The 27,494-nt window shown below is 42.4% G+C and overlaps 2 protein-coding genes across 11 annotated transcripts in view; both read left to right on the top strand.

Annotated features, from left to right (window-relative positions):
• Positions 1–27,494, top strand: part of LOC137418556 (E3 ubiquitin/ISG15 ligase TRIM25-like) — a 1,139,870-nt gene that overhangs the window by 293,083 nt on the left and 819,293 nt on the right. The window lies entirely within an intron of this gene.
• The window catches only part of LOC137418945 (E3 ubiquitin-protein ligase TRIM65-like), a 185,105-nt gene that overhangs the window by 148,016 nt on the left and 9,595 nt on the right, over positions 1–27,494 (top strand). For 3 of the 10 annotated variants that reach the window (XM_078770834.1, XM_078770836.1, XM_078770837.1), the window contains exons 5-8: positions 8,759–8,781; positions 14,208–14,335; positions 21,233–21,292; positions 24,170–24,250. In XM_078770834.1, the coding sequence (XP_078626960.1) occupies positions 8,759–8,781; positions 14,208–14,335; positions 21,233–21,292; positions 24,170–24,250 (292 nt within the window). The other 7 variants (XM_078770835.1, XM_078770839.1, XR_013621990.1 and 4 more) reach the window with 6 other exon arrangements.

Genomic DNA, 27,494 nt, shown 5'->3' with positions numbered 1-27,494 from the left:
GCTTCATCCTATGATTTCCATGTGAGAGTCATGTTATCATTAAATTTCATGCGACTCTCATAGCGTTCCCATTAACTGGTAAATCACTTGTTCCGAAAATTGTCTTTCAGTTCTATTCCCCATGATGCCCCCCTAAACACACGTGTAAGTCCAATACAGGGTCTTTTAATTTTAATTTTCCAGAATTTCCAATTCAAATTTATTCTCTTCCTTCCTATGAAATCTTTTGTGAGAATTTTATGGAAAGTCACTTCTTTTTCCCAAATTTACTGTAAGTTCTCCAACGATCATGTCCGACCTTGAACATTCCACAAATCCTGCAACAAAATTTTCTCATACACACTCAAATTAGATCCATTTCACATATCTGTTCATGAAATTTCATAAATGATCACACAAGTAAATATCACATTGTAATGACCTCTAAACATTCCTAAACCAATAAGCTAGCCTGGCGATGCCAAATACCCCACACTTCTGTCATCTTAGAAGTCGCTGTTTGCTTCAGACAAGTATTTATCAAAGCCTTCAGACAAACTATTAGCAATATTATTCCCAGGATTATGATCAAACAAATGAATGACTCAATTTTTTTTAATGACTGTACATCCAAACCTAGATATTTTGAGTTTCGTAACTTTAATACCTCAAATTTTCCATTCCTTCCCTCCCTGATCATTAGATGTAGGGATGGGTTCTTTTTAGGATCATGTTGCATAGAGCATTATTTTCCCAAACAGTGTGAACATTAAACTACACCATTACCTCTGACATCCCGCAATTAATATTAGCTTTTCCATGATGTCGCGATATGACCTTATAATCCCATAAAACTCTTCGTTGCTTTAACATCCAATTGAAAATTCTCATTTAATAGCAATTCTATTAATCCCTACCATAATAGAAATAAACAATGTCACAACATCAACAAAGATATGCAACATCTTGGTTGGTCAACGTCTTTACACTCATTTTGCTTATCTGTCTACTTTTGTTTCCTAGTAACACCTAGTTTCCTTGTAACCTCTACCTATGATTTAATAACACTTTCCACAGTTAGGCCCATCCAAATTTTTCCAATAATCGTCAATTATTCATTTTCATCCGGTTTTTTTTTTCAACAATACTACATGTGGAAAAAAACATGGAGATTTCATCAGTACTATATTCCTTTAAAAAAACTAATTTTTGTTTATGTTCTGTGCCTTATTAGTGACACAGAAAGATTAATATTATAAAGTCCCATTAGATACGAGTGAAATCATGTGATCCACATTTCTTATTTCCTTCAATTTCTCCGAGAGTAAGTGTAGCTATGAAGTCTTGAAGGTGTAAAAATTTGACTTTGAAATTTAAATCAACAAGCATTCTGAGATGTGCCTAAACTATCAACAACTATTCTGCCATATTTTGCCTAAATTATGTCCGTAAGTCTTCAGATATATTTTTCTAGGTAATTACTGTCACACCAACACCGAAAATATAATTTCATCTCATAGCAATTTTATATTAAAATAAATAGTATGTCATTTCTCTTGAAGCAATCCAGCCATAAATATTATTTGGAAGTCTTTGCTGTCAGAACACAATTTCTCTGCTGTCAAAGGTTAAAGTTTGGCCCTCGGTGATTCGTCAGCTAATTGTCACTTTTTCTTGACAAAAACAAATATATTTTATATTTATCCCATTAAAATCTCATTACAAATCCCATTAAAATCCCATGTCTTGTTGCCCTTTGCATGCTGAAAGATTATTCATTAAAGCAATTAATTCCATAATTAATTTTACCTTACATCCTTACATCCTTACATCCTTACATCTTTATCAAAAGATTGAATCACACACCCACTTTTGTCCACAAATTTTTTAGAAGTGAAACAAAATTTGTCTGTACTTTGTCTCATAGAATCCACAGCACCTAGATTGCAACCTCCCATCCTTCTACACCATGTCACAACTCCAATTCATTCTTCAAGTCACAACCCAGAGTGATTTGAGAACTATACCGAGAGTTCTATACTATACCCTAGAACTATACCCGAGAACTATACCCTAGTCAGAACTATACCCAGAGTTCTCACTCTGGGGCCAATTTAAATAATTATATATATATATATATTTTATTTTACCATTTAACTTGTTCAAAGAATGTTAATTTCGCAAAATCGAATCAACCCACAACCCTCGCCATTAAATATCTATTGTAAGCATGCCACATCAATAAGTATCACTTTTTCTATGAGCCTCGACCAGAGGGTGGTTGTTATTCACAAACACTCGTCGCGAGCTGTTCCATTAACAACGAACAACATCATTGGTTCAGGAAACACACATCGCTTCAATCCATCAACCCTGTCATTATGAGTTTGGGATTTTTTTTTTTTTTAATGCCATAATAATCTTAACTGTATTAATTTGTTCAACACTGTCCAACATTTTGCACACAGGACAGGCAAAATTTGAAGTTACTTGCATCCTCAAATCCACGATCATGCTGAAAATATAATGTACGACATTGGGTGGTTTGCCATTGCCTTTCCACAAAGCGCTTAATTATTGTCTTTCATTAAACGTGAAGCATGTCTCAAAAGATTAGTGATGGACATGGACAAAATTTGGTAGACAGATTTTGGTGCTCAACAAAGATAATCGGAACAGCCCTTAAATTAACACCAAGCAGATCAATTTTTATATTTTGAAGCTTAATGGCAGACAAATCTTTCATATCTAAATGTTTTATTTTATGTATTTTTTTCAAATTTATTATATATATATATATATATATATATATACTTTTCACCTTTCAATAAAAATATATGTACCAACCAAATCGGTTTTCTTGAGCCTGGACCTGCATATGTACCAAAAATATATATATACCAACCAAATCTGTTTTCCTGAGCCTGGACCTGCATTGTTGAATCCACCCGTTCCTTCAAGGCACATAAAACATGCAGGAATTTACAAGAACAACATCATATCTCTCCCATTTCACAAATTATGAACGCAATTTTTAGCCTGTTCATTAAATTCCCATCATTTGTCATGCAATAATCCTAGATATTGATATCGAACAAAAGGTCCCCTTGCAAATCACACAGAAAAGGCTTGCATCTTTAACATTGATCATGAAACATCTCTGAATCGTCACTCAGAATGTCTGCCAGATCAAAAATACTCACCCATTTCTGTCAGTGATATCACTCATTTGCATCCTTTTGTCATAAATACATTCATTCATATTGTTGCGGATATGGGATTGGCATCCATCCATATCCGCTTGTAAATATTCCCCTATTTCCTCAGTACTTCCCAACTATCCCCAATTCCCCATTCCCTAGTCCCATTTTCTGTAAACAACACTCTGTAGACCCGACCTTCCCCTATTTCCCCCATTAAATGTCGCATCCAGGTCCACCGCATCTCACGTAGACAACTATAGGACATCTTGCTAGTTATTCTTAGTCTATGTCAGTTAAGGACTCGTTTCCATTAATTGTGACTCTTCGTTGCACCAGAATGTGATTGTATGGCACCGTTAGGAAGTTTAGGACCTCCCAATACCTCCCCGCAGCTCTTCCTCATGGTACAGCAACAACAACAGCAACAGCAACAACAACAACAGCGGCGGCGGCGCGGGGAGTGTGCGCCCTCACTCCGGCTTGGTTGGTGGGGGGTGTTGGGAGGGCACCATGCCTTTCCAACGAGCCGCCATCGAGCATGTGCTCGACGGGGTTACCAAGTAGGGGCTCGCTGTCAGCTCCTCGTCAAGGGCGGAGCCCGGTAACCCCCCGCACCCAATAGAAGCGGCGGACCGATCCCATCTGGGGCGGAGCCAACGAGCCGAGGGCGTGTCACTCCCCGCTGAGCATGCGCAGGAAGAGGGAGGTGACGTCAGATGCGCCCTCAGCTTGGAGAGAGAAGGACGCCACCTCCGAGCGCTGCAATACCTCCCCGCATCTCTGGACCGGACCGTGTTTGATTCTGCCCCTGAGCCAAGGTGCACCTTGTGCTATCGACTGCCTGTCCTTCCCTGCCATCAATCCCTGTGTAAGTCAGTCTTGTTCCGTTTGTCTGTGGTCTGTCTGGGATAGATAAGATTGTGTCTAAGTGCCTATCTCTTCTGTGCTTTACCTCTTACCTTGTAATCTACCCCTTTTCTCCACCACCAATTATATCCTCCTCCGGAGGTCTTGAGAACTGTACCCCTTGTGTCGTTTCATTTATCCCAGCCGTTGTGTCCTTTCCATCATTGATTTAGCGTAGCGCGATTCGGCCAACGTTCGAGTGGAATCGGGTGAGTTGGGGGTAATCGGGTAAACTGTGCGAACACGGCGGCCATTCCGCTCGGCCCATCATAACATCTTAAGCAGTGTCCGTAACAATATGAAGGTCCGCTTCAACCACCATTCGAGTGAATGTTAGTTGTCAGCCTGTCTGTAAAACACCAACAAAGCATTTTACATTCACATCCAAGGTTCAAGCAGCCTAATTTTAACAGGTGCACCTGTCTACTTGACCAAATGTCACGCACACCTGCAAACACAATATTTTCACCCATATCTCTGACACACCATTGCAAAGCACACACTGCCACACACCAAAACTCACTCTTGATACTTCAAGGCATGCACACAATCACCTGAGCTCATGACAAAATACAGGGCACTCTTGATACTTCAAGGCATGCACACAACCACTTGAGCTCATGACAAAATACAGGGCACTCTTGATACTTCAAAGCATGCACACAACCATGAACAACTGTTCACCACTGCTTAAGTGAGTGAAGACAGTTGGAACCACCGCTACGATGCCGACACCCGTGTTTAACCTGTCAAAATCTAATTTTGACCAAACACATGCAACATTATCACCACTTTTTTCTGCAGAAGAGTGAGTGACTGTTCAGAACCACCGCTACATGCGGACATCCGTGTTTAACCTGACAAATCTAGTGGCAACAAAACCACATTGACAAAACACTCCTGGGGTATTTCACATGATCAACTGTCTGGTATACCCACCAACCAAATAACCTGACCAACCAAATAACAACAACCAAATAACCAACCAAATAACACACCTCACTGCAAATTTATGCAAGAACAGACAGACAGATGATACAAAATAGTTAACACAATACACCACCCTGTGACCATAATACTCGGGAATCAAAATCTGTAATCAGTTCGTTAGATGCGTTACCAAGCGACCAAGCGGAAGAGGAGAGTACAGCTTTGTGCTCAAGTCTTTGTTTTCCAGGTCGTCTTAGAGTTAGCATCCTGTCATGGTCGCCATATTGTTAGGGATATTTTCCTACAGTAGTATGTAATAGATGAACCAAAAATTCAATGTCCATAAACTTGTCAGAAGAGAGAGTCACAAATTTTAATTCCCGAGGAGGACAACACTTTCTGTCTTCAAAGAAATACACAGCAAGAAAACAATAACCTTTATCAAACCAAGGAGAGCATATTACAATTCACAAAATTACATTGCAAGATTCACAGAAGGTCCCAAGTGAAATCCTGGTACAGTAGAAATGTACATCAAAGGAAACATCATAGAGATACAGTAGCATGCACGGTATACAGTCAACATCACAGAAGGTCCCAAGTGAAATCCTGCGACAGTACAAAGAAATGTCATACCAAACACCAGCATGCATAAAATACAGTTAACATACAGTATAAACATACAGAATCGACCAGCCAAGTGAAGTATCCTGGCTATTTGAACATCCATTCTGATTTTTATACATTTTCAAGTGGGAGGAGCAAGTGGAGGGGGGAGGAGCGAAGAGAGGGGAGGAGAGCAATAGGATTGGTTGGGCAAAGTTCAGGTGGGAGGGAGCAAGGATCGGGGGATACAATGTTATTGGTCGAGTGAAATCTTGAGATGGTAGTGCTCCCCGCTGGGAGCAGCTCTGCATTTACAAATCCTTTAATGAGAAGAATGTGCTGCTTCAGACTCTTCGGCACCAAGACACTATCAATCATAACGATGCATAAACGTTGCAGCGACGTTTTATAATGCCATTGCAGGGACATTTATGATTTAATATTTCGAAAATATACAAACAGGTATTAAATAGGAAAGTCCTTATTTAATCAAAATGGTCACTCAGTAGCTATGACAACCACATCCTTTTACAATCTGCAAACTCATCCTTTCCTCATAAGTAAGAGGTATGAACCCATATCAGAGAGCCAGAGAGAGCTAGCCTACATGGATTTTTTTTTTATAGGATTTCTATATTTTAGACTAACCTTTATCAAATACTAATAAGCTATTTTGATTCAGTGTTAAATTATATCATTCTTTTGAAAGATTTTCCTGAGAACGCTGACAATTTCATAAAACTATCTATTAAATAAACTACAAGTGAAAACGAAAAAAGCGTGTGCTGAGCCCATCTTAACAACGGTCAGCGAAGAGCGATTCATCCACTCCCATTGTTCGACTCTGCAAAATAATTACCAAGTATTTGCATTCGTACTAAGTCGATTATTCACAGTCACAAAGAAAGCTTGTTTACCGAGTGCATTTGGCAAGCAAGCACCAATAGTAATTAGCTTTCACCAACAATGGACAGTTCTGAATACTAATTTACTCAGACATTGTGATGTCAGCTGTCAGCCATACTAAGGAAAAACAATATCTTACTTATAAAACTCATGGAACTTCAATGAGACATACTAAATCCAACATTATATTATTTCAAAAGAACATCCCATATGTAATCATATTACCCTCAGTCATAAAAATGATTTTGCCATGACAATATGTGGTCCACCATTGCCTCCACTAAGAATTTACTTTTCTCGAGCAAACGAACTTGGTCAGAGTGTCGGAGATAACTTGCCAACTGTAGGAAATCCCAAATTTTGCATGGGAAGCATGGAATGCAGACGAATTTGGTCAGAGTGTCGGAGATAACTTGCCAACTGTAGAAAATCCCAAATTTTGCATGGAAAGCATGGAATGCAGAACGCATTTGGTCAGAGTGTCGGAGATAACTTGCCAACTCTGGAAAATCCCAAATTTTGCATGGAAACCACAAAAAACTGGCAGACTAGGAAAGTAGGTTGTGGCTCATAGAAATTGCTTGCTTCATAAATGTACACTTCCACACACCCATGACATCATCATTCACATACTTTATTATGCATGGAGAGTTTTTTTTACAATGAGCCATGTCTCAATCTTTTCTACACAGCACTTTTGAAGATATCGAGGTGCAAGGTTTTTCGTTTTTTCCAAGATGGCACCCATACCACATGACCTATGACGTCATAATTGCCATTAAAATATTTTACAGGCCGAGGCATTCCTATGGTTAAAAAAATTCCTGTTAATCGGTCCAACAACTGCAGAGGAAATGATTTTTAAAGGAAATAAATCTGAAAAATAGCAGTGTCACAATCATTCACATGGCCTGAGAGGAAGAATTCTAGAGTTTCTTCTTCTTCCAATAATAACAACTTCTGGCTTCCAGACCATACAAGCAATCATGTTGAAGTTTTCAACATTGATTACTCTTGATGACAGATACATTACATGAACATTTCAGGTCAACCAATGGAGCAGTTCAAGAGATAGAAGGTTTTAAAGATTTTCATTCAATCATATATTGCTGTCAAACCATGTGACTTGACACAAATTTCAAAAGACCATTTGAGCTTCCCGACATGGGGAACATATGTGTAAAGTTTCCACTCGATATCTTCAAAAAATAGGGAGAAAATAGGTTTTAAGGTTTATGCTTCAAAACGTCATAACTCCTAAACCATGTGACCTATGATGTCAAGGTCGCTGAACATTGTGTCTTCATGGGTATGCGATCATGCATGCAAAGATTGGGCTCGATCTGTTCAGCCGTTTTGGAGAAAAAGGGTTTTTAGTGTTTTTCATGAGAAACAATATATTGGCCAAACCATGTGACCTATGACGTTGAAATTTTTTGGATTCTGAATTTTTTTCACTTGCGTCACGCACGAAAATATCATATGCGTGGCATCAAGGGTTAAATTTGTCAAATTCTAACTTAATAATGTTAGCATTTTAAATAACCTAAATAAACATATTTTTTAGTCCCAATGCAGAGTTCTTTCGAATGAGCCATGGCTCCATTTTTTTCCATTGAGCCGTTTCTGAGATATAGAGGGGCAAAGTTGAAGGTGTTTTTCCAATATGGTGCCCATACCACGTGACCTATGATGTCATAATTGGCAGAAAAACTTTTACAGGTCTAGCCAATCACTTGTTGAAAATCTAGTGCCAATCGGGCCAACAGTTGCAGAGAACGTTAATTTTGGATGTTTTTAAAAAAGAATATTTATTTTACTTTATAATTCCCCTGTGTGTTCGTATTTGTGTCTGATGGAGGATCTGCAATGTAGGAATTGCAATTCGTTTACTTCAACACTTATTTCATCTTGCATTTATTTTTATTAAATCATTATTGTGGCATTTTTCATTTGTTGTGTTCGTTTATTCGTTATGGGTTCGGGAATAAACCCATGTACTTATATTCAGTGTAAAAGGTTGATGTACAAGATTGCTTCAGTAACACTAAACCCCTGGATATTTTTAATGACGATCTTTAAAATAATAGTTTTATTGAAATTGAGGCACGTTATTGAACACTGCATGGGGTATCGTGTTCTGTGAACTCTCTAGTATTTAATAAATAAAAACAAACATTCATTCATTCAAATATCTTGATCTCATTCTTTGTTTTCTTTCTTTTCAGGGTACCAAGGACCTGCTAAAAAGGTGAGACTGCTTTGCTATCTGACACGTTATCAGCACATCCTGATGTTTTTTGACCCAATCATGTTTTAACCATTTGAAGATATTTAATAAATGATAAACCAAGCCAAAATCGAGGGAGACTTTGAGAAATGAGGGTGAGGGACAGAATGAGGGTTAGTGAAATATTGAGGGTGAGGGAAAGATTGAGGATGAGGAAAAGGATGAGGGGTACGGAAAGATTGAGGGTGAGGGAAAGATTGAGGGTGAGGGAAAGATTGAGGGTTAGGGAAAGAATGAGGGTGATTGAAAGATTGAGGGTGAGGGAAAGGATGAGGGGTAGGGAAAGATTGAGGGTGAGGGAAAGATTGAGGGTGAGGGAAAGAATGAAAGTTTAGGGAAAGAATGCCGGTGAGGGAAGGACACACGGGGTGAACAAGATGTTTCTTATTCGGGTTACTCAGTATTTCCTCGTGAACTTGATTATTTTCCTCCCTTGATTTCATTCCCCATTTCTGGTCTATAAATGAACAGTTTTGGGCTGACTAAGGGAGGAGGTCATTATAAAGTTCATTTGTGTTATTAATTGGACAAAAACTTTCATATGTTTATTTAATCCTCATTGAGTCTCATTTGTGTTTAGCTTGTTTAGTTCAATCCTTTCTCACCTTGTCTTCGTTCTCTCCCATCCTCATCACTGTAAACTATTCATTTCTAAATTGTCGAGATCTACTATGTTTATTGACACTCGAAGTCTCGAACATCCATGAATATTCTGTTCTGCTAATTTATCGTGTTCCACCTGGTCTTATAGCTTCTTCTCTCCATGTCCATCTGTGATCTCTGCTCACCTTCTTCTCTCCATGTCCATCCATGATCTCTGCTCACCTTCTTCTCCAACTACCGCGAAGAAGCTAACTCTGAGGGCCTTTCACTTACTCACCGCAGGCAGGTTGGTGGTCTTTCTGTCTTCTACCGACTCCTCTCCGGCCTTGCTCCCCCATATCTCTCTCTGGGCTCTGTCCACTAAATATTCCGACAGGTCGCACAAGATCTGCCAGCAACCCGCTTATGGTTAAACTACCAAAATCAAGACTCTCTGCTCACCTTCACTCCTTCATTCCTCTTTTCTCCTGCATCTGGAACAAACTCCCTCACTCCCTTCAATCCCACTCCTCCCTCCAGGTCTTTAAAACAGCTGTTCACCACCATCTCTTATCTTTCCCCATCCAAAACCTTGATCTTTTCTACCCCCGCTAATTCACCCCAGATCCACTTTTTTGAAATACCAACTTCTTTCCTGGAAGTTATTGCAGTGTCCTTGTGTTTTATACTTCTCCCAACCACTCCCCCCCCCCTTCCCACCTCACGAAAAACCCCTTCCCATGCCTCCTCCCCCCAAGCCCTCTCCCTCCCACAGATCTCCTGATGTCCCTGCTCTGAAATGTTGTGTTTGTGTGCTTCCCCATCTCTCCCCATCTTGTCCCCTTATTATATACTTTGTGTGTCTGTTTGATTTTTTTTTGTGTGATTAATATTAGCTCTTTCACGAGCCTCAATCTTGTATACAAAAACAAAACAAAAAAAAACTCCTTCTAATTATTTCTTATTCCCTTCCAAATTATTTCAAAAGAGAATTAATGGAACTCCTCACCCCACACTGTTTTTAGAAAAAGGACATGGAAGGGTCTTTTCAACTCTTGGTTTGCGTTTCTGAGCACAATCTATTTGTGTCTGAATCTCGATATTTTCCAATGCTGAAAGCGTGAGTGGCAAATTTGATTGGTCATTATCGAGGAAATTTGCGTTTTTTTTTTTTTTTTGTATACTGAATCGAGGCTCGTGAAAGAGCTAACATTTATTTCAGAAACAAATCAACCAGACAAACAAAATATATAAAAAGAGGGAGCGGAAGACAAGATGGCATGGGGAGAGAAGCCATGGGGAGAGAAGGGGAAGCACACAAACATAACATTTAAGAGCAGGGAGATGTGTGGGAGGGAGAGGGCTTGGGGGGAGGAGGCATAGGAAGGGGGGGGGGGTGTGGGGGGGTGAGAGAAGTATAAAACACAAGGACACCAAGGACTTCCAGGACAGAAGTTGGTATTTCAAAAAAGTGGATTTGGGGTGAAACCCAAAACCCAAAACCCAAAATTAAACCCAAAACACACCTTTCACACACTTGGTGAGCCCACACCCTTACGCAACTCTCACACATCTTCCCCCTTGCTCATAAAACTTAATCTTACACGAAACGAGCAATGCCATGAATCAAATTTGTATCCTAAGATTACCCATAATTCCCTCTACTGTATCAATGACCACTTTCCTCCCTCATTAATTGTCATTTTTTGTCCCCAACATCCAAAAAATGTTCAACATTCAGTTTAGTTTTTCCCTTCCCCAAGATGAACCCCATAATAGTCACACCCGCTAATACGCAAGATAAATTCGGTCCGGTTCGGTTTCGGTTCGGTTTGTCCAAATACTGCCAAACTGTAGGTTTTTGGAAGCACCAACAAGGGGATTTGTGTTCTGGTGTTCAAAATATAAAACACAAGTTGAAGTACCCGTCGTTGCCCGGTGAAATTCAACGTAATGTGAATATTGATATTGTTGCAGTTTTGAGATATGTACAGTGAGGCAATAAATGGTAAAGTAAAGGTTTTCCCCCCATAGTCAGTCACACCAGCAACATGTAGGCCCATTTGTAGTATAGTTATTTCTTAGTATGTGTAAGAATAGGCCATTTCCTCTCTTAGTTCTTCGTTGTGTAAAGACAGGAGAATAGGCCCTAGTTCTGCAAACCATTCTACCTCTGTGGGCGCAATCCATTCCGTTACCCCTTTGGTTGTTCATTAGTCGAGTTAACACGAGGTAGGCCTCAGAAGGTGGGGGCGGCGTCGAGGCATCAGGAGCTGACAGTAAGCACAAGCAGCCAATCAGAGCTCGAGGGTGGTGGCAGCGGCGTGGCGTGAGGGGGCGTGGTGAGGAGAGTCTGGTGAGTTCCAGAGGGTTCGAGGGGCGTATCTATAAAGCCCGCTCCACGAAAGCCCTCGACAGGACTAGCGCAGAAGGACTCACAGAGGGACTGCATAGGACTTGCAGAGGGACGGCATAGGACTCGCAGAGGTGCTTGGGTTGTGAACGAGTTGCATGAGAAAGCCCTCATTAAGGACTTGAGGAGAGAACTCATGAGAACGCGTGCTAACCAACGCCAAGGCATCGAAGAAGAGGAATTGGTCATTGAATAGACGCGGGCGCAGCCAGGCGCGTTTATAACGAACTTGCACATTTCGGCCAAGCGAGAGAATGAGGCCGAGTAACCGCCCCTTTGCCATCAAAGCCGTTTCACCCTTTACCATAAAAGTCTCCCTCCACCGTTCGCCCTGATATTATCCTTTTGTTCGAGTGACACGCTACGAGTTCCTGCCTTCGCCTACCTCCATCTTCGCGGGACATGCCGGGACCGTGGAGAGCTGGACGGGGCCAATCCTGGATGACCACCGCGGCATGTTGGGGAACACCTGCTCATCTGCAATACCCCGTGTGGGTGTGAGTGAGATGGGCCCGTTGTCCCAGGGATTAAGTAAGACTGTCTAAGCTTGCTCTGTGTCTCTTCATCCTGGAACTGTATATGAAGAGTTCAGATGCAAAAACAGATATATCCATTTTTGCTGAAATGAGAAAATCAAGATTTTCTGCTGTGCATTCCAGGTGAAACCCATCAAAATGACATGGGCTGTATCTTAAAATACGTGGATGCGATCGGGTTTTGGGAGAAAATGATTTGCCTACTGAAACGGAGGTATTGAAACATATACTTCGGTAAACATAGTTCAGTTTCATCAAAATTGGCGTTTATCGGTTTTTGCGCCTGAACTCTTCATATACGTGTGATAATAATTAAACCCATCTGTTATTCCTTTCTTCCTTATGCGATCGTCTTCGTGATTTCTCCATTGACTAAGCGTGGCACGAATAGAACCGCTTGAATCGGGTCCATTAATTAAGCCTGCGGGGAGCACGTGTACACAAACCGCTCGGCGTATTCCAACCTCACGTGATTCGTGTGGAGCCTGTCTCCTCGCTTCCAGGACAGCACGAGTACTTAGGTACGAGCGAGAATTTGGTCCCAACACCCTATTTGGTGCTGTCCGGAAGGGACGTTGCAAGCCCCGGTTCCGCCAAGGCCAGTAAAGACAAGGGGATTTATCCCCCCTTGGTAGTGGGGAAGAAGGCCGGCGAGAGAACCGCAACAATATATAATAATATGTATCTTGACATATAATGCAGCGCCAATTTGATTCACACAGCTGCATGAAGAGGTAAATGTATTTTATTTGCCAGATGTAGGGCACCCCTTCATATGAACTTTTCTCAGGAAATACCTTGGTTCCTCCTAAGAACACAAGGGTAGTCCAGCATGCACATGAGATTTTATTGAATGCCCCTTCTTTTCTAGAGTTTGCCACATGGCACATACCATATAAAGGAGCCTTTTCTGGGCTCCTGACATTTCCCCCAAGAATGCTTGTTATCTTTCCACTCTCATCAACTTTCACAATTAACACCTCACCCAACAAACATTACAGAGTCAGAGAAAATAAACAATTTCTTACATATGGTATCACAGGTATGCAAGTTTTATCCATGCACAGAACACGATACAATGTCTAACAGTACAGGAAAATGGGCAAATGCTTTAGTAGATTGTGTACATCAACATGAATTATAAAGCGATTGATGGACAATGGACAAAGACATGCTGTATAACATTTGATCCTGGATTCATGAATTACAAGGAGATTGATGGACAACGACGTGGGATACAAGGGGATAGCATTTGAACCTGGATTATCTGCAGCTTGTCCGAGGAGCTCTGATGGGAACACTAACAGGTCAACAGGAGCAAACGTTACTTCTGAGAATGGTGTTTCCTCATGTCCACCACAAACATATCGTTGGATTATTCTCACCCAGCTCTTGTCTCTGCAGACAGACGGTTTTCTATCCCATCACTTCTGAACTTGTCCTTTCTTCTGTCCATCTCCTGTCATAAAGCTGAGTCCAGGACCAACTGACTCACCATGTCTGTTGCATTGCTTGCTTTGTGGTCTTCATATCATCTTCCAATCATGTCATTCATCATTGATTTATTCTTTCCCCAAAGCACACCTCAATCTCTCCAACTCTCACCGACACTCTCTTTCCATCCTGCTCATCGTTTTTTTTCTACCTGTTTACTTTATACTCATTGATTAGGCTCCTCTAGAATCTGCACTTTTGAATAAAAATACAAATCCATATAAAAATTCACTCTATTTTCTATTTTTAATTATTTAGCATTCTTTCAGATCACTAGTTTTGATATGTAAAAATGTATTATTTTAACAATATTCTTTCCTCCAATAATTTCTAAAACTGATGTTTTTCCTTTTTATTCCAAGGCTCGAGACCATGTCAGACTTAAAATCCGTGAAGAGGACACTGCTCCCAGTTATTGACTTCTCGATGGAGGAGAAGAACTTGGATGGGCTCATCACGCTCAATAAGAAGTTCCTGGAGAAGATACAGAGTGAGTGACACAAACTGGACATTTCATCCAAAAAATAATAAGGGAACACAAAACGTGGCACAAATATGGAAGGGAAACAGGAAGAGAAAATTCTAGAAAGGAGCAAATGATAATGTTTTTTGTGTGCCAAATCATGGCTCAGGAAGAGTGAGGTTACAGGGGGGAAATGCCAACATGGTTTCAGTGGGGAAACAGGTGTACACAACAGGTGGATGCAGCAAGCAAGGCAACCAATGAAAGGAGAAAACTAAAGATGGGATGGGAGGAAATATCCTCACCTGAAAGCACCGGGCTAGGGAGAGGTAGGGTTCACAAGGGCAGAAATATTTACAGGTAGTGATGGGAGATGTCACGATATGTTGGTGTAAGACGAACTTGAAGTTCCTGTAAGGAAAATTTGGATTGAATAGTCTCCAGAAAGCAGTTCCACAAATTGGATAAAATATCAGATATTTGCAGTAAGTAGAGATTTTCGGAGTTTGATTAGAAGGAATTACTGTAAGAAGGGATTCATCCTCGATATATTAGAGATGGTCGGAGATCGAAGAGAGCAGAGGGATCAATAAAGGAAAAAATGGGAAATATCAGAGGGTCTAGCAACATCTGCAACGTGAGAGCAGCAGGTCTTGTTCTTTGGTCTTGTCATGTGAAATTAGAATAATGTCATGTCACCGGTGATTAAGATCACGGGTGGCAGATAGCCGAAAAGTTTGCTTTAACTCCGAGGCGAATAAGCCGAAAATTGGCGATTAGTCAGTCGTGTGCGGGCGAAGGAACCTAGGGGTGCTTACCTCAGATGGATCCACACGGGGTTTATTCCTCGAACACAGAAACAAGACAAGGAAAATCAACAATACAACAAATGAAAGTACCATGATAATGATTTAATGAAAGTAAATGTAATACGATAAAAATGAAAAGTGAAGTGAAAGAAATATCCGCTACTTTGAGGGACCCTCCATGCTGACACAAATACAAACAGGGGAATGATAAAGAAAAACAAATGTTTTTAAAGCCAGCTTTTAAAGCCTTATCTGTCTCCAAAGGGGTCTCTTCGAATGACGTCGGCAGCACATGCGGCACGAAACCGCTCATGCCAAGAGGGCACGAAGCTCCACTTCACTGCACCACAAACGTGAGGCAATCCATGCGGCCGGGAGCGTTCCACTCTTGTCTTCCTCCGAAATGCAATGCAGCTCCACAAAGTTCTCCTCACAATCCACCCGAGACAGGAGCCGCCAAGCCAGAGACAAAGGGTTCCAACAAAAGCTCCGATGGCTTTCCTCACAACCCACATGAGCCACATGAGCCAAAATGTGACCGTCCACCACCAAGCCAGTTAGAGAGACAGAGAGAGAGACTGTTTCTTCTTCCTCCATTCTCAAAGTCTCCCGATGGCGTCCCCCTGACCAATCCCCGAGTTCCGCTCAATCGCTCCATGGTCATGATCAACCAATCATGCACTTTGGGGTGTGGCCTTTTTCCTTGCTTGATTTGTGGGCGGGTTTGGCTGCCTATTACAATCGTTTGCAGGTGGGGTTTATTTACCGATCGTAATGTCCTTGTCTCTGTCGGCATTATGTCGGTTGTTGTGGTTTAATGGACCGCTCGTTTGCACGGCTGGCTGAGTGAATGTAAAAACATAAGGGAAAACCACAGGAGGCAATTACATACTGGGAATTATCCTTAAGCCCTATCTAACTAACACAATACCACCCTCCGTGTGGTCACACATAAACACTCTTTAGCTCAGTTTGTTTTCTACTTTGGTAAAACAAAATGTCTTCGTACTCACACGCGGTCCAAGCTAATCTATACGGTTCTACCTCCTCTATGATATTTCATACCTACCCCCAAAAACGTAACAATAATATTGATAGTTTTAGATTCCAACTATTCCAGGAGAGACAGGTGTGAAGTGGAGGTGCAAGTCCATGGGGTAGAGCTTTACTCCATTGTGCTATGGACAAAACCGTGTTGGTTGCAAGTATTTTTAATTACCCCGCACACGTAAAGTGAAAAGTAGGGTTGGGGAATTTCTTAATGTCCGTTCGTCTATCTCATCAGTTTATCATCATCAGTTTATTATCGAGGAACTACTTATTTAAATTTAATGTGATATTTTGAACATAAATCGGAAGACCAGTCTTTAGTATTGCAGGTACTTTCGTTTTGAATTTGTGCCAATCACACATGCGCAGAGTAGAGCAAGGTAATATTTTTATTCTGTCCACCTGTCTGGCAGTGAAACAAAAGTGAAAATCATTCCAAACAGGAAACCTGCTGTTTTTAAGGATGTTATAAATCACACAAGCAACAGGGAAGAAGACCTAATGTAATGTGTTCGATAGGGTGATGTAATAGACACTGGGTAAAACGGTGGTAAAACCTGGAATCAATTTATTTATACACCTTTAAATCTTTACTCAAATTGAATTAATTATATACTTGAACACGATAACACAAATCACCTTCATAATACCTCCAAGAACCATGATATATGTCGACATCTACCAAGAGATTTATTTTGGTCGTGACCCCGCGCACATGCATGACGTCACAACATGGCTGCACTTGGTGTGTTCAGTTACCAAGCAGCTAGCTAACGTTTGCCGAGCCAGCTGTTCCTTACCAACGGTTTTGAATGAAGTGCTTGCTTGCGTGCTGAAACCACTTGGTGAGTGCACTTCAAGAAACTTGGTAACTGAACACACCCTTGGTGTTTATGGAGCTGGATGGTGGTTATTGGTGGTGTTCCTGGAGCTGGATGGTGGTTATTGCCGGTGTTCGTGGAGCTGAATGGTGGTTATTGGCGGTGTTCGTGGAGCTGGATCGTGGTTATTAGTGGTTAAGCATTGGGGATGGAGAGCCCGGCTGCACCTCGGGGCTGCCTGGTGAACGTGCTGACCAAGCCGTTTCATTGAAGGTATCAACTGAGGCCGGGCCGAGTGGTCGCCTTCTTCCTGTTCGGTGTCACACTGTATGCAGACTTGGCTGCACCAGCACAAATGGACTCGATTTATTCATGCAGGAGACCGACGACATGGAGAACGACCTCCATCTTTGGATCATTGCTAATGGTGGGTGGTTTCCTCCATCTCTTGCTGGAGAGCTTTTCTCATTGCTGGTGGTGCTTTACTGTGGTTGGGGCGAGGCCAAGGAGGCAGTGCCTCAAAGTAAAGACTTGACCACTGCATGGAGTATCATGTTCTATGAACTCTCAAGTTTTTCAAGTAATGATTTTGAACGGTGGAGAACACACTGGAGAACGATGGAGTCTGTAGCTTAATTTGGAGGCCATTTTGATTTGGTTTTGCTGTTTGGCCCACCTAAAATCTCGTTTTAATTTTATCCTCTCCTACAGGTTGGAATTCTAGCATGAATTCAGGAAATCAAAGTATTTGGTGATGGGAAATGTGATTGTGATTGTGATTGGTAATCGGTGATGAAGCCAATGAGGAACTAAAATATGTTCTACTCCCCAAATAGACATTTCAAGGAAATAACTTCCTCACATTCCACGTATTCCCTCTCCTTCTGAAGGTGGATGGAGGTTATGTTTTCACCACTGTGTGTATTTGACTGTCTCTGTCTTGTTTGTCTGTGAGCAGGACATCTCAAAAAGTTGTGGATGGATTCGGACGGAATTTTGCGGATATGTTGGGTGTATGACAAGGCCGAATTCATACGATTTAGTGAAGATCTGAATCCAGATCTGGAACAGAGAATTTTTAACTGATTCCACATTATTGAGAGTTGGGGCCAAAAACGATATACTGCATACCACGATATTTCCAAAAGTTGTGAATGAGTTATGACAAAACTTGGTGAATGAGTTGGTTGGGTTGACAATAACAAGCTGATTCGACTTTGATTCAGGTCTGGATCCAGATCCGGTCTTTCAGTGGATACAAAACATAAATTGTTCAGCCTGGTGGAGGTATGTGCTCTACCAGGTGCCGTTCTAGTTAATTTTGTTATAATCAAAAAACATTATGAACCAGAAATACAAGACTAACAGTATTTAAATCCTTTTTCATCAATTGTTAAATTCATAACACCAGCAACGGTACCAGCCCTACGGGCGGGGCTTCAATTGGGAGGCCCAAATAAAAAGCCTAAATATCAGAAATTGAAGGCTTTTTTTCTTTTAAACGATTTATATAAACATCCGTTAAATCTCGATCGGTGCAGCCGTTTGTGCGGCACCCGGGAAAATAACGTCATGCGGGAGCAAGTATCAGCAGGATTAGTATCAGCAAGTATCAGCAAGTATCAGCAGATGTGGCAGTGTGGGAGTCCACGTTTCTGATCCTCCTCCATGCCGAAGTAGCCCACCACTTCTCCAAGCATTCCGCTCTTCAGATCCACCTTGACAGATTTAAGCTTGATACTGAAGACGCGTGCAGTTCGTACTCCCGATACGTGTTTCTTTCATTGTAAAAACTTCCAAATCAACAGTTAAAAGGATTTTGAGCCGATAGCTGTTACAGCCTTGGCAAGATCGATGGAGACAGTGATCTGTTCGTGTATTCACCGCCCAAATAGCGATGTGGAATTCTCTCATGTGGAGATTAAACTAATCGTGTTCACAATCGCTATGTCGTATGTACTCCCGATACGTGTTTCCTTCAGTTGAAATGGGTTGGAATTCTCTCAAGCAGGGAGAATTGTGTCAGTCAGTGTTATATCAGCCAGTCACCCATTAAATCAGTCACCCGTGTCCTTATAAAAGGTCTTTGTCTGAGGTCACCGAAACATCGGCACTTGGGAAAACAACATCGTCACAATGAGAAAAATGAACGTTATGCGAACGCGAATGTTATGCGGGAGTCCAAACCTGAGAATGCTGGAGACTAAAGCAGAAATTAGGAAAATTAAATAGCCTATATTTACTCCTGGAGACCCCAGGATTACCCACCCAAAATATCGATGAGATCGGTTCAGTAGTTTTTACGGTACCTTCGAACAGACAGACAGACGGACAGATAGACAGACGGACGGACATTTGGTGAATTATAGTAAGATGAAGTCCACAAAGTTGTAATCCGGGATTGTAGGGGGACCGGCCCGTGTGGGAGAGAAATCTTCTTTTGTGCCGAAAACAAACATTTTACAGGTAAATGAGGTCATTAGTTGAGATTGTGAAGAATCAGGACATGAACTTGGTGTTTGTGCAAAACATAACATCCAAGTCGATGTTAGTGATCATTCATTCATTCATTGTTTTATTCTTCTCATAAACTGTAATTCTAAAAGTTTGTAAAAGTGGAGAATTTTTGTGTAAAAGTTGTTAATATGAATTTCAGTGAAGTGTTCACGCAACATCACAAACGAAGCAGAAACTTTGGTTAATATTTCCAGGTGTTGCACATAAAACACACTTATTACAAAGTGATGCGTCATGTGGAAACACGTCAGGTGAAGGAGTTGTTCTCACTTTCATCTTCAAATAATTTATTCATTCTTATGATGAAAACAACTGATCAATGAACATTATGAAAGGCTGGACAAAATAATTCAGTCATTTCCATTTTGGATCGATCAACCATTGGGTCAATCCAGGGAAACTTACGAAATAAAATGGGACCGCGGGTCCTGAAGCTCACCTGGATCAGGAGCAACAGTCGCTCATCCCCCCACAGACCCTCTCAGACTATGATATGTTTAATGCTGCGAACAAACTTTGGTACATGGGTGATGAAGGTTGTGATCATGTTTTTCAAAATTGTGTGTGTAGTTTCGGAGAAGAGAGCAAATACCTATTTTGGGGGGGGGGGGGCGGGGGGGGGTCAAAACCCCTGTAGTTCCCCTTATTGAGCGCAGATTTTGATGTGATTAATTCACCTTCATGAAGCATCAGATATGAAGCTCATGTCCAAAACTTAGTGTTTGGTTCAAGCTATAATGACTGAAATGTTTGCAGACCCAAGCACTCCCGCACTCCCTCACTCCCTCACTCACTTACCTATGTACAAGGCTCGATCGCATAAGCTCACCGTACTAAAGTTCAGGTGAGCTAAAAATACTGAGTTGGTAAAGGGATTTTTAAATCTAATTTTTTCACAGGTGCACTGACCTATCACGGAGCGATCAACAGATTAATTTCACCAAGAACGATATCACATCAACATAAATCATTCACATGTTTCTAAAATCATTCACATGCATATTGAATCATTCACATGTACCTTGAATAATTCACATGTACCTTGAATCATTCACATGTCCCTAAAATCATTCACATGCATATTGAATCATTCACATGTACCTTGAATAATTCACATGTACCTTGAATAATTCACATGTACCTTGAATCATTCACATGTCCCTAAAATCATTCACATGCATATTGAATCATTCACATGTACCTTGAATAATTCACATGTACCTTGAATAATTCACATGTACCTTGAATCATTCACATGTCCCTAAAATCATTCACATGCATATTGAATCATTCACATGTACCTTGAATAATTCACATGTACCTTGAATCAATTACATGCACATCGAATAATTCACATGCACCTTGACTAATTCGCATGTTTCTTGAATCATTCACATGTCCCTAAAATCATTCACATGTTCCTGGAATCATATGATGTTTAATTCCAGTGAAGAAGGAAAGATTCATTCTATCTTGTGGAGAAAGCGAATGAGCGATCACTCAATTTTACTACATGAGAGGGAAGTGTAAGGACAATGTTGGGAAATTTCCTTCATGAATCGATGAAAATTATAATTTATTTAATACAAAATGGAGGTTCCATGTCTCTTCCCCCATGTTTGTTATATTTAGATTTTTGGTTAAAAGATCAAATAAATCTTCATAAACACAAAAACAAGAAAATTTCACATCTTGTAATTTTTGTTAATCTTTAATCATTTCCACAGAAGGATCGTTGGAGCATCCGGGGAAGGTCGAGCTGGATCAGAACAACTTGAGAAAACTTTGTAAGTGAAGGGGAATGGGGAGGGGGTTCTTCTTCTTCCTTCCATTTACAGATCATTTAAAATTCCATATTTTCTCCTTTTCATTCTTTCCTTTTTCTTCTGTTTTATTTCCCTGTTCATATTTTCCTTCACTCTATTCCACTTATTTATTTTCCAACTCGATTTTCCCTCTTGTCAAGTGTCACAAAACCCAAGGTTTGTTTAATTGAACGATGTCCAACCAGGAAGAGGGGATAGTCCAAACTTGTGTTTGCTGATTAAAGGCCTTTCTTAATCCCCATCCTGTCCTCCCTTCTCCTGCATCCCCCATCCCCTTCCCTCTCTCTCCTCCTTCCTTTCTTTCTCCCTCCATCTCTCTTCCCTTTCCTCTCTCTCCTCCTCCCTCTCTCTCTCCCTCCATCTCCCCCCACTATCCCATCCCCTCACTCTCTCTCCACCTCTCTCTCTCCCAATCCCTCTCCCCCACTACCCCATCCTCCTCTCTCCTCCCCTCTATCTTCGCCATTACCCCATCCCTCCTCTCTCCCCCCATCTCTCTCCCCCACTTCCCCATCCCCCTCGCTCTCCCCCTCTTTCTTCCCCACTGCCCAATCCACCTCTCTCTCTTCCCCACTACCCCATCCTCCTCTCTCTCTTCCCCACTACCCCATTCCCCTCTCTCCCCCTCTCTCTACCCCACTACCCCATCCACCTCTCTCTTCCCCACTACCCCATCCCCTCTCTCTCTTCCCCACTACCCCATCCCCTCTCTATCTTCCCCACTACCCCATCCCCCTCTCTCTCTCTTCCCCACTACCCCATTCCCCTCTCTCTCCCCCATTACCCATCCCCCTCTCTCCACCCCTCTATCTTCGCCATTACCCCATCCTTCCTCTCTGTCCCCCACTTCCCCATCCCCTCTCTCTCTTCCCCACTACCCCATCCCCTCTCTATCTTCCCCACTACCCCATCCCCCTCTCTCTCTCTCTTCCCCACTACCCCATTCCCCTCTCTCTCCCCCATTACCCATCCCCCTCTCTCCACCCCTCTATCTTCGCCAATACCCCATCCCTCCTCTCTCCCCCCATCTCTCTCCCCCACTTCCCCATCCCCCTCGCTCTCCCCCTCTTTCTTCCCCACTGCCCCATCCACCTCTCTCTCTTCCCCACTACCCCATCCTCCTCTCTCTCTTCCCCACTACCCCATTCCCTTTTCTCCCCCTCTCTCTCCCCCACTACCCCATCCTCCTCTCTCTTCCCCACTACCCCATCCCCTCTCTCTCTTCCCCACTACCCCATCCACCTCTTTCTCTTCCCCACTACCCCATCCCCTCTCTCTCTTCCTCACTACCCCCATCCCCCTCTCTCTCTCTTCCCCACCACCCCATTCCCCTCTCTCCCCCTCTCTCCCCCCCCACTACCCCATCCACCACTCTCTTCCCCACTACCCCCATCCCCTCTCTCTCTTCCTCACTACCCCCATCCCCCTCTCTCTCTCTTCCCCACCACCCCATTCCCCTCTCTCCCCCTCTCTTCCCCCCACTACCCCATCCACCTCTCTCTTCCCCACTACCCCATCCACCTCTCTCTCTTCACACACTACCCCATCCCCTCTCTCTCTTCACACACTACCCCCATCCCCCTCTCTCTCTCTCTCTCTTCCCCACCACCCCATTCCCCTCTCTCCCCCTCTCTCCCCCCCACTACCCCATCCACCTCTCTCTTCCCCACTACCCAATCCACCTCTCTCTCTTCACACACTACCCCATCCCCTCTCTCTCTTCACACACTACCCCATCCCCTCTCTCTCTTCCCCGCTACCCCCATTCCCCTTTCTCCCTTCCCCACTACCCCATCCTCCTCTCTCTCTCCCCACGACCCCATTCCCCTCTCTCCCCCTCTCTCTCCTCCACTACCCCATTCACCTCTCCCCCTCTCTCCCCCCCACTACCCCATCCACCTCTCTCTTCCCCACTACCCCATCCACCTCTCTCTTCCCCACTACCCCATCCACCTCTCTCTCTTCACACACTACCCCATCCCCTCTCTCTCTTCACACACTACCCCATCCCCTCTCTCTCTTCCCCGCTACCCCCATCCTCCTCTCTCTCTTCCCCATTCCCCTTTCTCACTTCCCCACTACCCCATCCTCCTCTCTCTCTCCCCACTACCCCATTCCCCTCTCTCTCTCCTCCACTACCCCATTCACCTCTCCCCCCTCTCTCCCCCCCACTACCCCATCCACCTCTCTCTTCCCCACTACCTCATCCACCTCTCTCTCTTCACACACTACCCCATCCCCTCTCTCTCTTCACACACTACCCCCATCCCCCTCTCTCTCTCTTCCCCACCACCCCATTCCCCTCTCTCCCCCTCTCTCCCCCCCACTACCCCACCCCCCTCTCTCTCTTCCCCACTACCCCATCCACCTCTCTTTCCCCCATTACCCCATCCCACTTCCTCTCTCCCCCTCTACCCCATTCCCCTCTTTCTCTCATCCTCCCTCTTTCACCAACGATGTAATCAGAACAACATCTTTCTTGACAAATCCTGATTCGTTCTGTAACATAATCCGGTATAAATTGCTCGTTCATCCCAGATAAAATTTACAATCCTGAAGGAATTTGTAAGATATTTCCCAATCTCTCACGTAAACATCTTACATCAACAAACATTGTGGAATCATATATCTATACTAATAAAAAGGTGTTTGTGTGTGTGTGTTTGTGTGTGTGTGTGTGTATGTGTGCCCGTCTCCTCCATAACTCCAAAACCATGAAACGTAGCACCCTCAAACTTTGCATACATACTACTCCACCTCCAAGGGATTGCATGAATGAAAACTGTGTGTTTGTGTGTTTTAAAGATAATTTACACTAACAGGCTTATCTTTGGTCAGCCTGCGTTCAGGTCACTTCGCTTGGGGTCTTAATTCCACCATTTGGTCCTCTCAACTTGAGTATGCCCTGCGTCAGAACAGGTCGGTTTCTGCACAATAAAGCTTGCATGAGTGCTTGAGCTGCTTGGCGAGCGCTGTCCAAGCAGCTTCGTAATGGTTGGAACACCCCTGCTCCCTCATCAGATTGAGTCTATTTCATTTAGTTCCTTCATTTAAAGAGTAAAAATATGGGCAACACACCTGGCGCTCACCTGGTCGAATAACCAGTATACTGCACTGACTCAGGGTATTTTAAACCAGTTTCAATGGTTGCTAGATGACAGGGCAGCAGGTAGAATCATACTGACATAATCAATAGACTTCAAACAAACAAAAACATACTTATTTTGGGTCCACTCCCACATACCTCCTTTTGTAATGCAGTGAACAATCATTTGTACATCACGGGTGTTGAAGGATGTGGGTGAAGTTTAATCGAAATAGTGTTTGTCGTTTCAGGGGAAAAACGAAATACCTATTTTTGGGGGAAATCTGGCTCCACGTAGACCCCCTGACCCCTTTTTTATTGTCGTCAACAAACTTTAGTCACAACATAACAAATATCATTTGTGCCAAATTTGGTCAAAATCCCATCAGCGGTTTTGGCGAAGAAGTTGCAAGTGTTTACAGACTGATGGACGACGACGCGCTATCGCATAAGCTCACCTGAACTTTGTTACAGGTAAGCTAAAAAGTACGTATGTCAACCCTCTCTCTTCACTTCAACGAAGCAGCCCATCCCTCTCCCCTCCTCCCACCCAAGTGCCTCGCCTTTGTTGTGCTATAATATTTTCCCCCTTTTTGTGTGATCTGCTTTCATTATACGACGTCACTTCCACATAAGTAGCTACATCTTCATACACTACTCACAATAAGTTAGGGATATTGTGGGGGTGAGAGGGATATTGTGGGAGTGAGTTAACTTTTTTATGGGGGTTGGGGTTATGGTATTGAAATTGTGTGGGAGTGAGAGGGATATTGTGGGAGTGAGTTTATGTTTTTTTATAGGGGTTAGAGTTAGGGTATTGAAATTGTGTGGGAGTGAGAGGGATATTGTGGGAGTGAGTTTATGTTTTTTTTATAGGGGTTCGGGTTAGGGTATTGAAATTGTGTGGGAGTGAGAGGGATATTGTGGGAGTGAGTTTATGTTTTTTTATAGGGGTTAGGGTTAGGGTATTGAAATTGTGTGTGAGTGAGAGGGATATTGTGGGAGTGAGTTTATTTTTTTTATTGGGGTTAGGGTTATGGTATTGAAATTGTGTGGGAGTGAGAGGGATATTGTGGGAGTGAGAGGGATATTGTGGGAGTGAGTTAATTAGCCGCGTCACAGACGCTGCTAATAGAGTGCCCTCTGCTGTTGTTGTTCTTCTTGTTCTTCTTCTTCTTGTTCTTCTTGTTCTTGCAGAGAAGACAAAACCTCAAAGCTCCACCCATTCTGGGAACCATAGCTCCACCCATTTTGGGAGAGGCTTCATATAAACAAATATCCACCATTTTATTAACTCGCATAGCTTTGAGGCCTGTTTTGTAGGCCCGTGGTGTCTTCCTCTCTCACACAGTTTTATTTCAAATCAAATTCGATATATCATTTCATTTTTCACAGTCGCTAACATAGTTTTAGACTCGGTTGAAAAAAAACGGGAAGAAAATCTGATGAAAGTTGCCCTTTATAGAACGAAATGAATTCTCAAAGGCCTGTAACTTCAAGTCCATTGAGATATATATTTTTTACAATCACGGCATGGTCAGTCATACACCGCCCGAAATAACAGACGGGAAAATGCCGAGATATATTAAAAATTCGTCCATTTGATGACAATCGTCACGATGAAATATTTAATTTATACGTCGTCACAATAATGTGGAGAGAGGAGCATAGCTTCGTTCACGTGTCGCTACACACGAGAAATTGCCGAGATATATTTTTTTACAATCACGGCATGGTCAGTCATACACCGCCTGAAATAACAGACGGGAAAATGCCGAGATATATTAAAAATTCGTCCATTTGATGACAATCGTCACGATGAAATATTTAATTTATACGTCGTCACAATAATGTGGAGAGAGGAGCATAGCTTCGTTCACGTGTTGCCACACACGGGAAATTGCCGAGATATATATATTTTTTAATCGCGGCATGGTCAGTCATACACCGCCTGAAATAACAGACGGGAAAATGCCGAGATATATTTAAAATTCGTCGCCACACACGGGAAATTGCCGAGATATATTTTCACTTTGCACAAAAATAACATCAAGTAATCGAATCAATAGGAATGTCCTGTGCCTATAACATCGACGTTATAGGCACAGCTGCATCTAGGCATTGTGTAACATCGACGCGGCTTTTGTTTTAATTAAAACTTTTTGTACTTGTTTTTTTATAGGGGTTAGGGTTATGGTATTGAAATTGTGTGGGAGTGAGAGGGATATTGTGGGAGTGAGTTTATTATTTTTTTTATAGGGGTTAGGGTTATGGTATTGAAATTGTGTGGGAGTGAGAGGGATATTGTGGGAGTGAGTTAATTTTTTTATAGGGGTTAGGCTTAGGGTATTGAAATTTTGTGGGAGTGAGGGATATTGTGGGAGTGAGTTAATTTTTTATAGGGGTTATGGTTAGGGTATTGAAATCAAGAATGCTGTGCTTTTTCACACTCGTTAATAATCATAGAATTAGGACCTACAACTTTTTTCAACATAATTAATACACAAAATCAACCACCCCGAAGAACCTGCCAATATCCCTAACTTATTGTGAGTAATGTATATGTACACCATTGTCTGTCCGCCATTGTTCCTTATTGTTATGTGCTCCTCCCCAAATCCCGGTGTACATCCGAGCCCCGAGAGGAGTCACGGCAGAAAGATGTATTATTCTGTATGTCAAAGATCAATGGTGAAACCACACCAATTGTTACCAACAAATAAGTATTGTATTAAGGTCACACAAGAATAACAGTACAATAACAATATTAATCAATTGTACCTCCAATATATCATTCCTATGATGGTACCATCAGTTTCGTACAATATAACTCACTGTGCTCCAAGTGAGCGAAAATAACATTCCCAATGTCTCTGTCCCAGCTTCAAACCAAAGTCGACCCACGCTCTAGTGATCGTCAGAACGATGTTGTATCGAGACCAGAATCCCGCTCGGTTGACAGTCACACTGCCAAAGATAGGCAAAAGTGTCCTCAAGAGGCGGCTGGGAAATCACACCTTCGGGTATGGACGTTCAACGGCTCCCAATTGGCGAACCGCAAATTCACACTCAAAATCC

The sequence above is a fragment of the Myxine glutinosa genome, chromosome 1 (assembly GCF_964187855.1).
Source record: "Myxine glutinosa chromosome 1, kmMyxGlut1.1, whole genome shotgun sequence".
NCBI classification, from domain to species: Eukaryota; Metazoa; Chordata; class Myxini; order Myxiniformes; family Myxinidae; genus Myxine; species Myxine glutinosa.
Note: the sequence above shows the minus strand (reverse complement) of the source record. Positions and strands in the feature narration are given on the sequence as shown.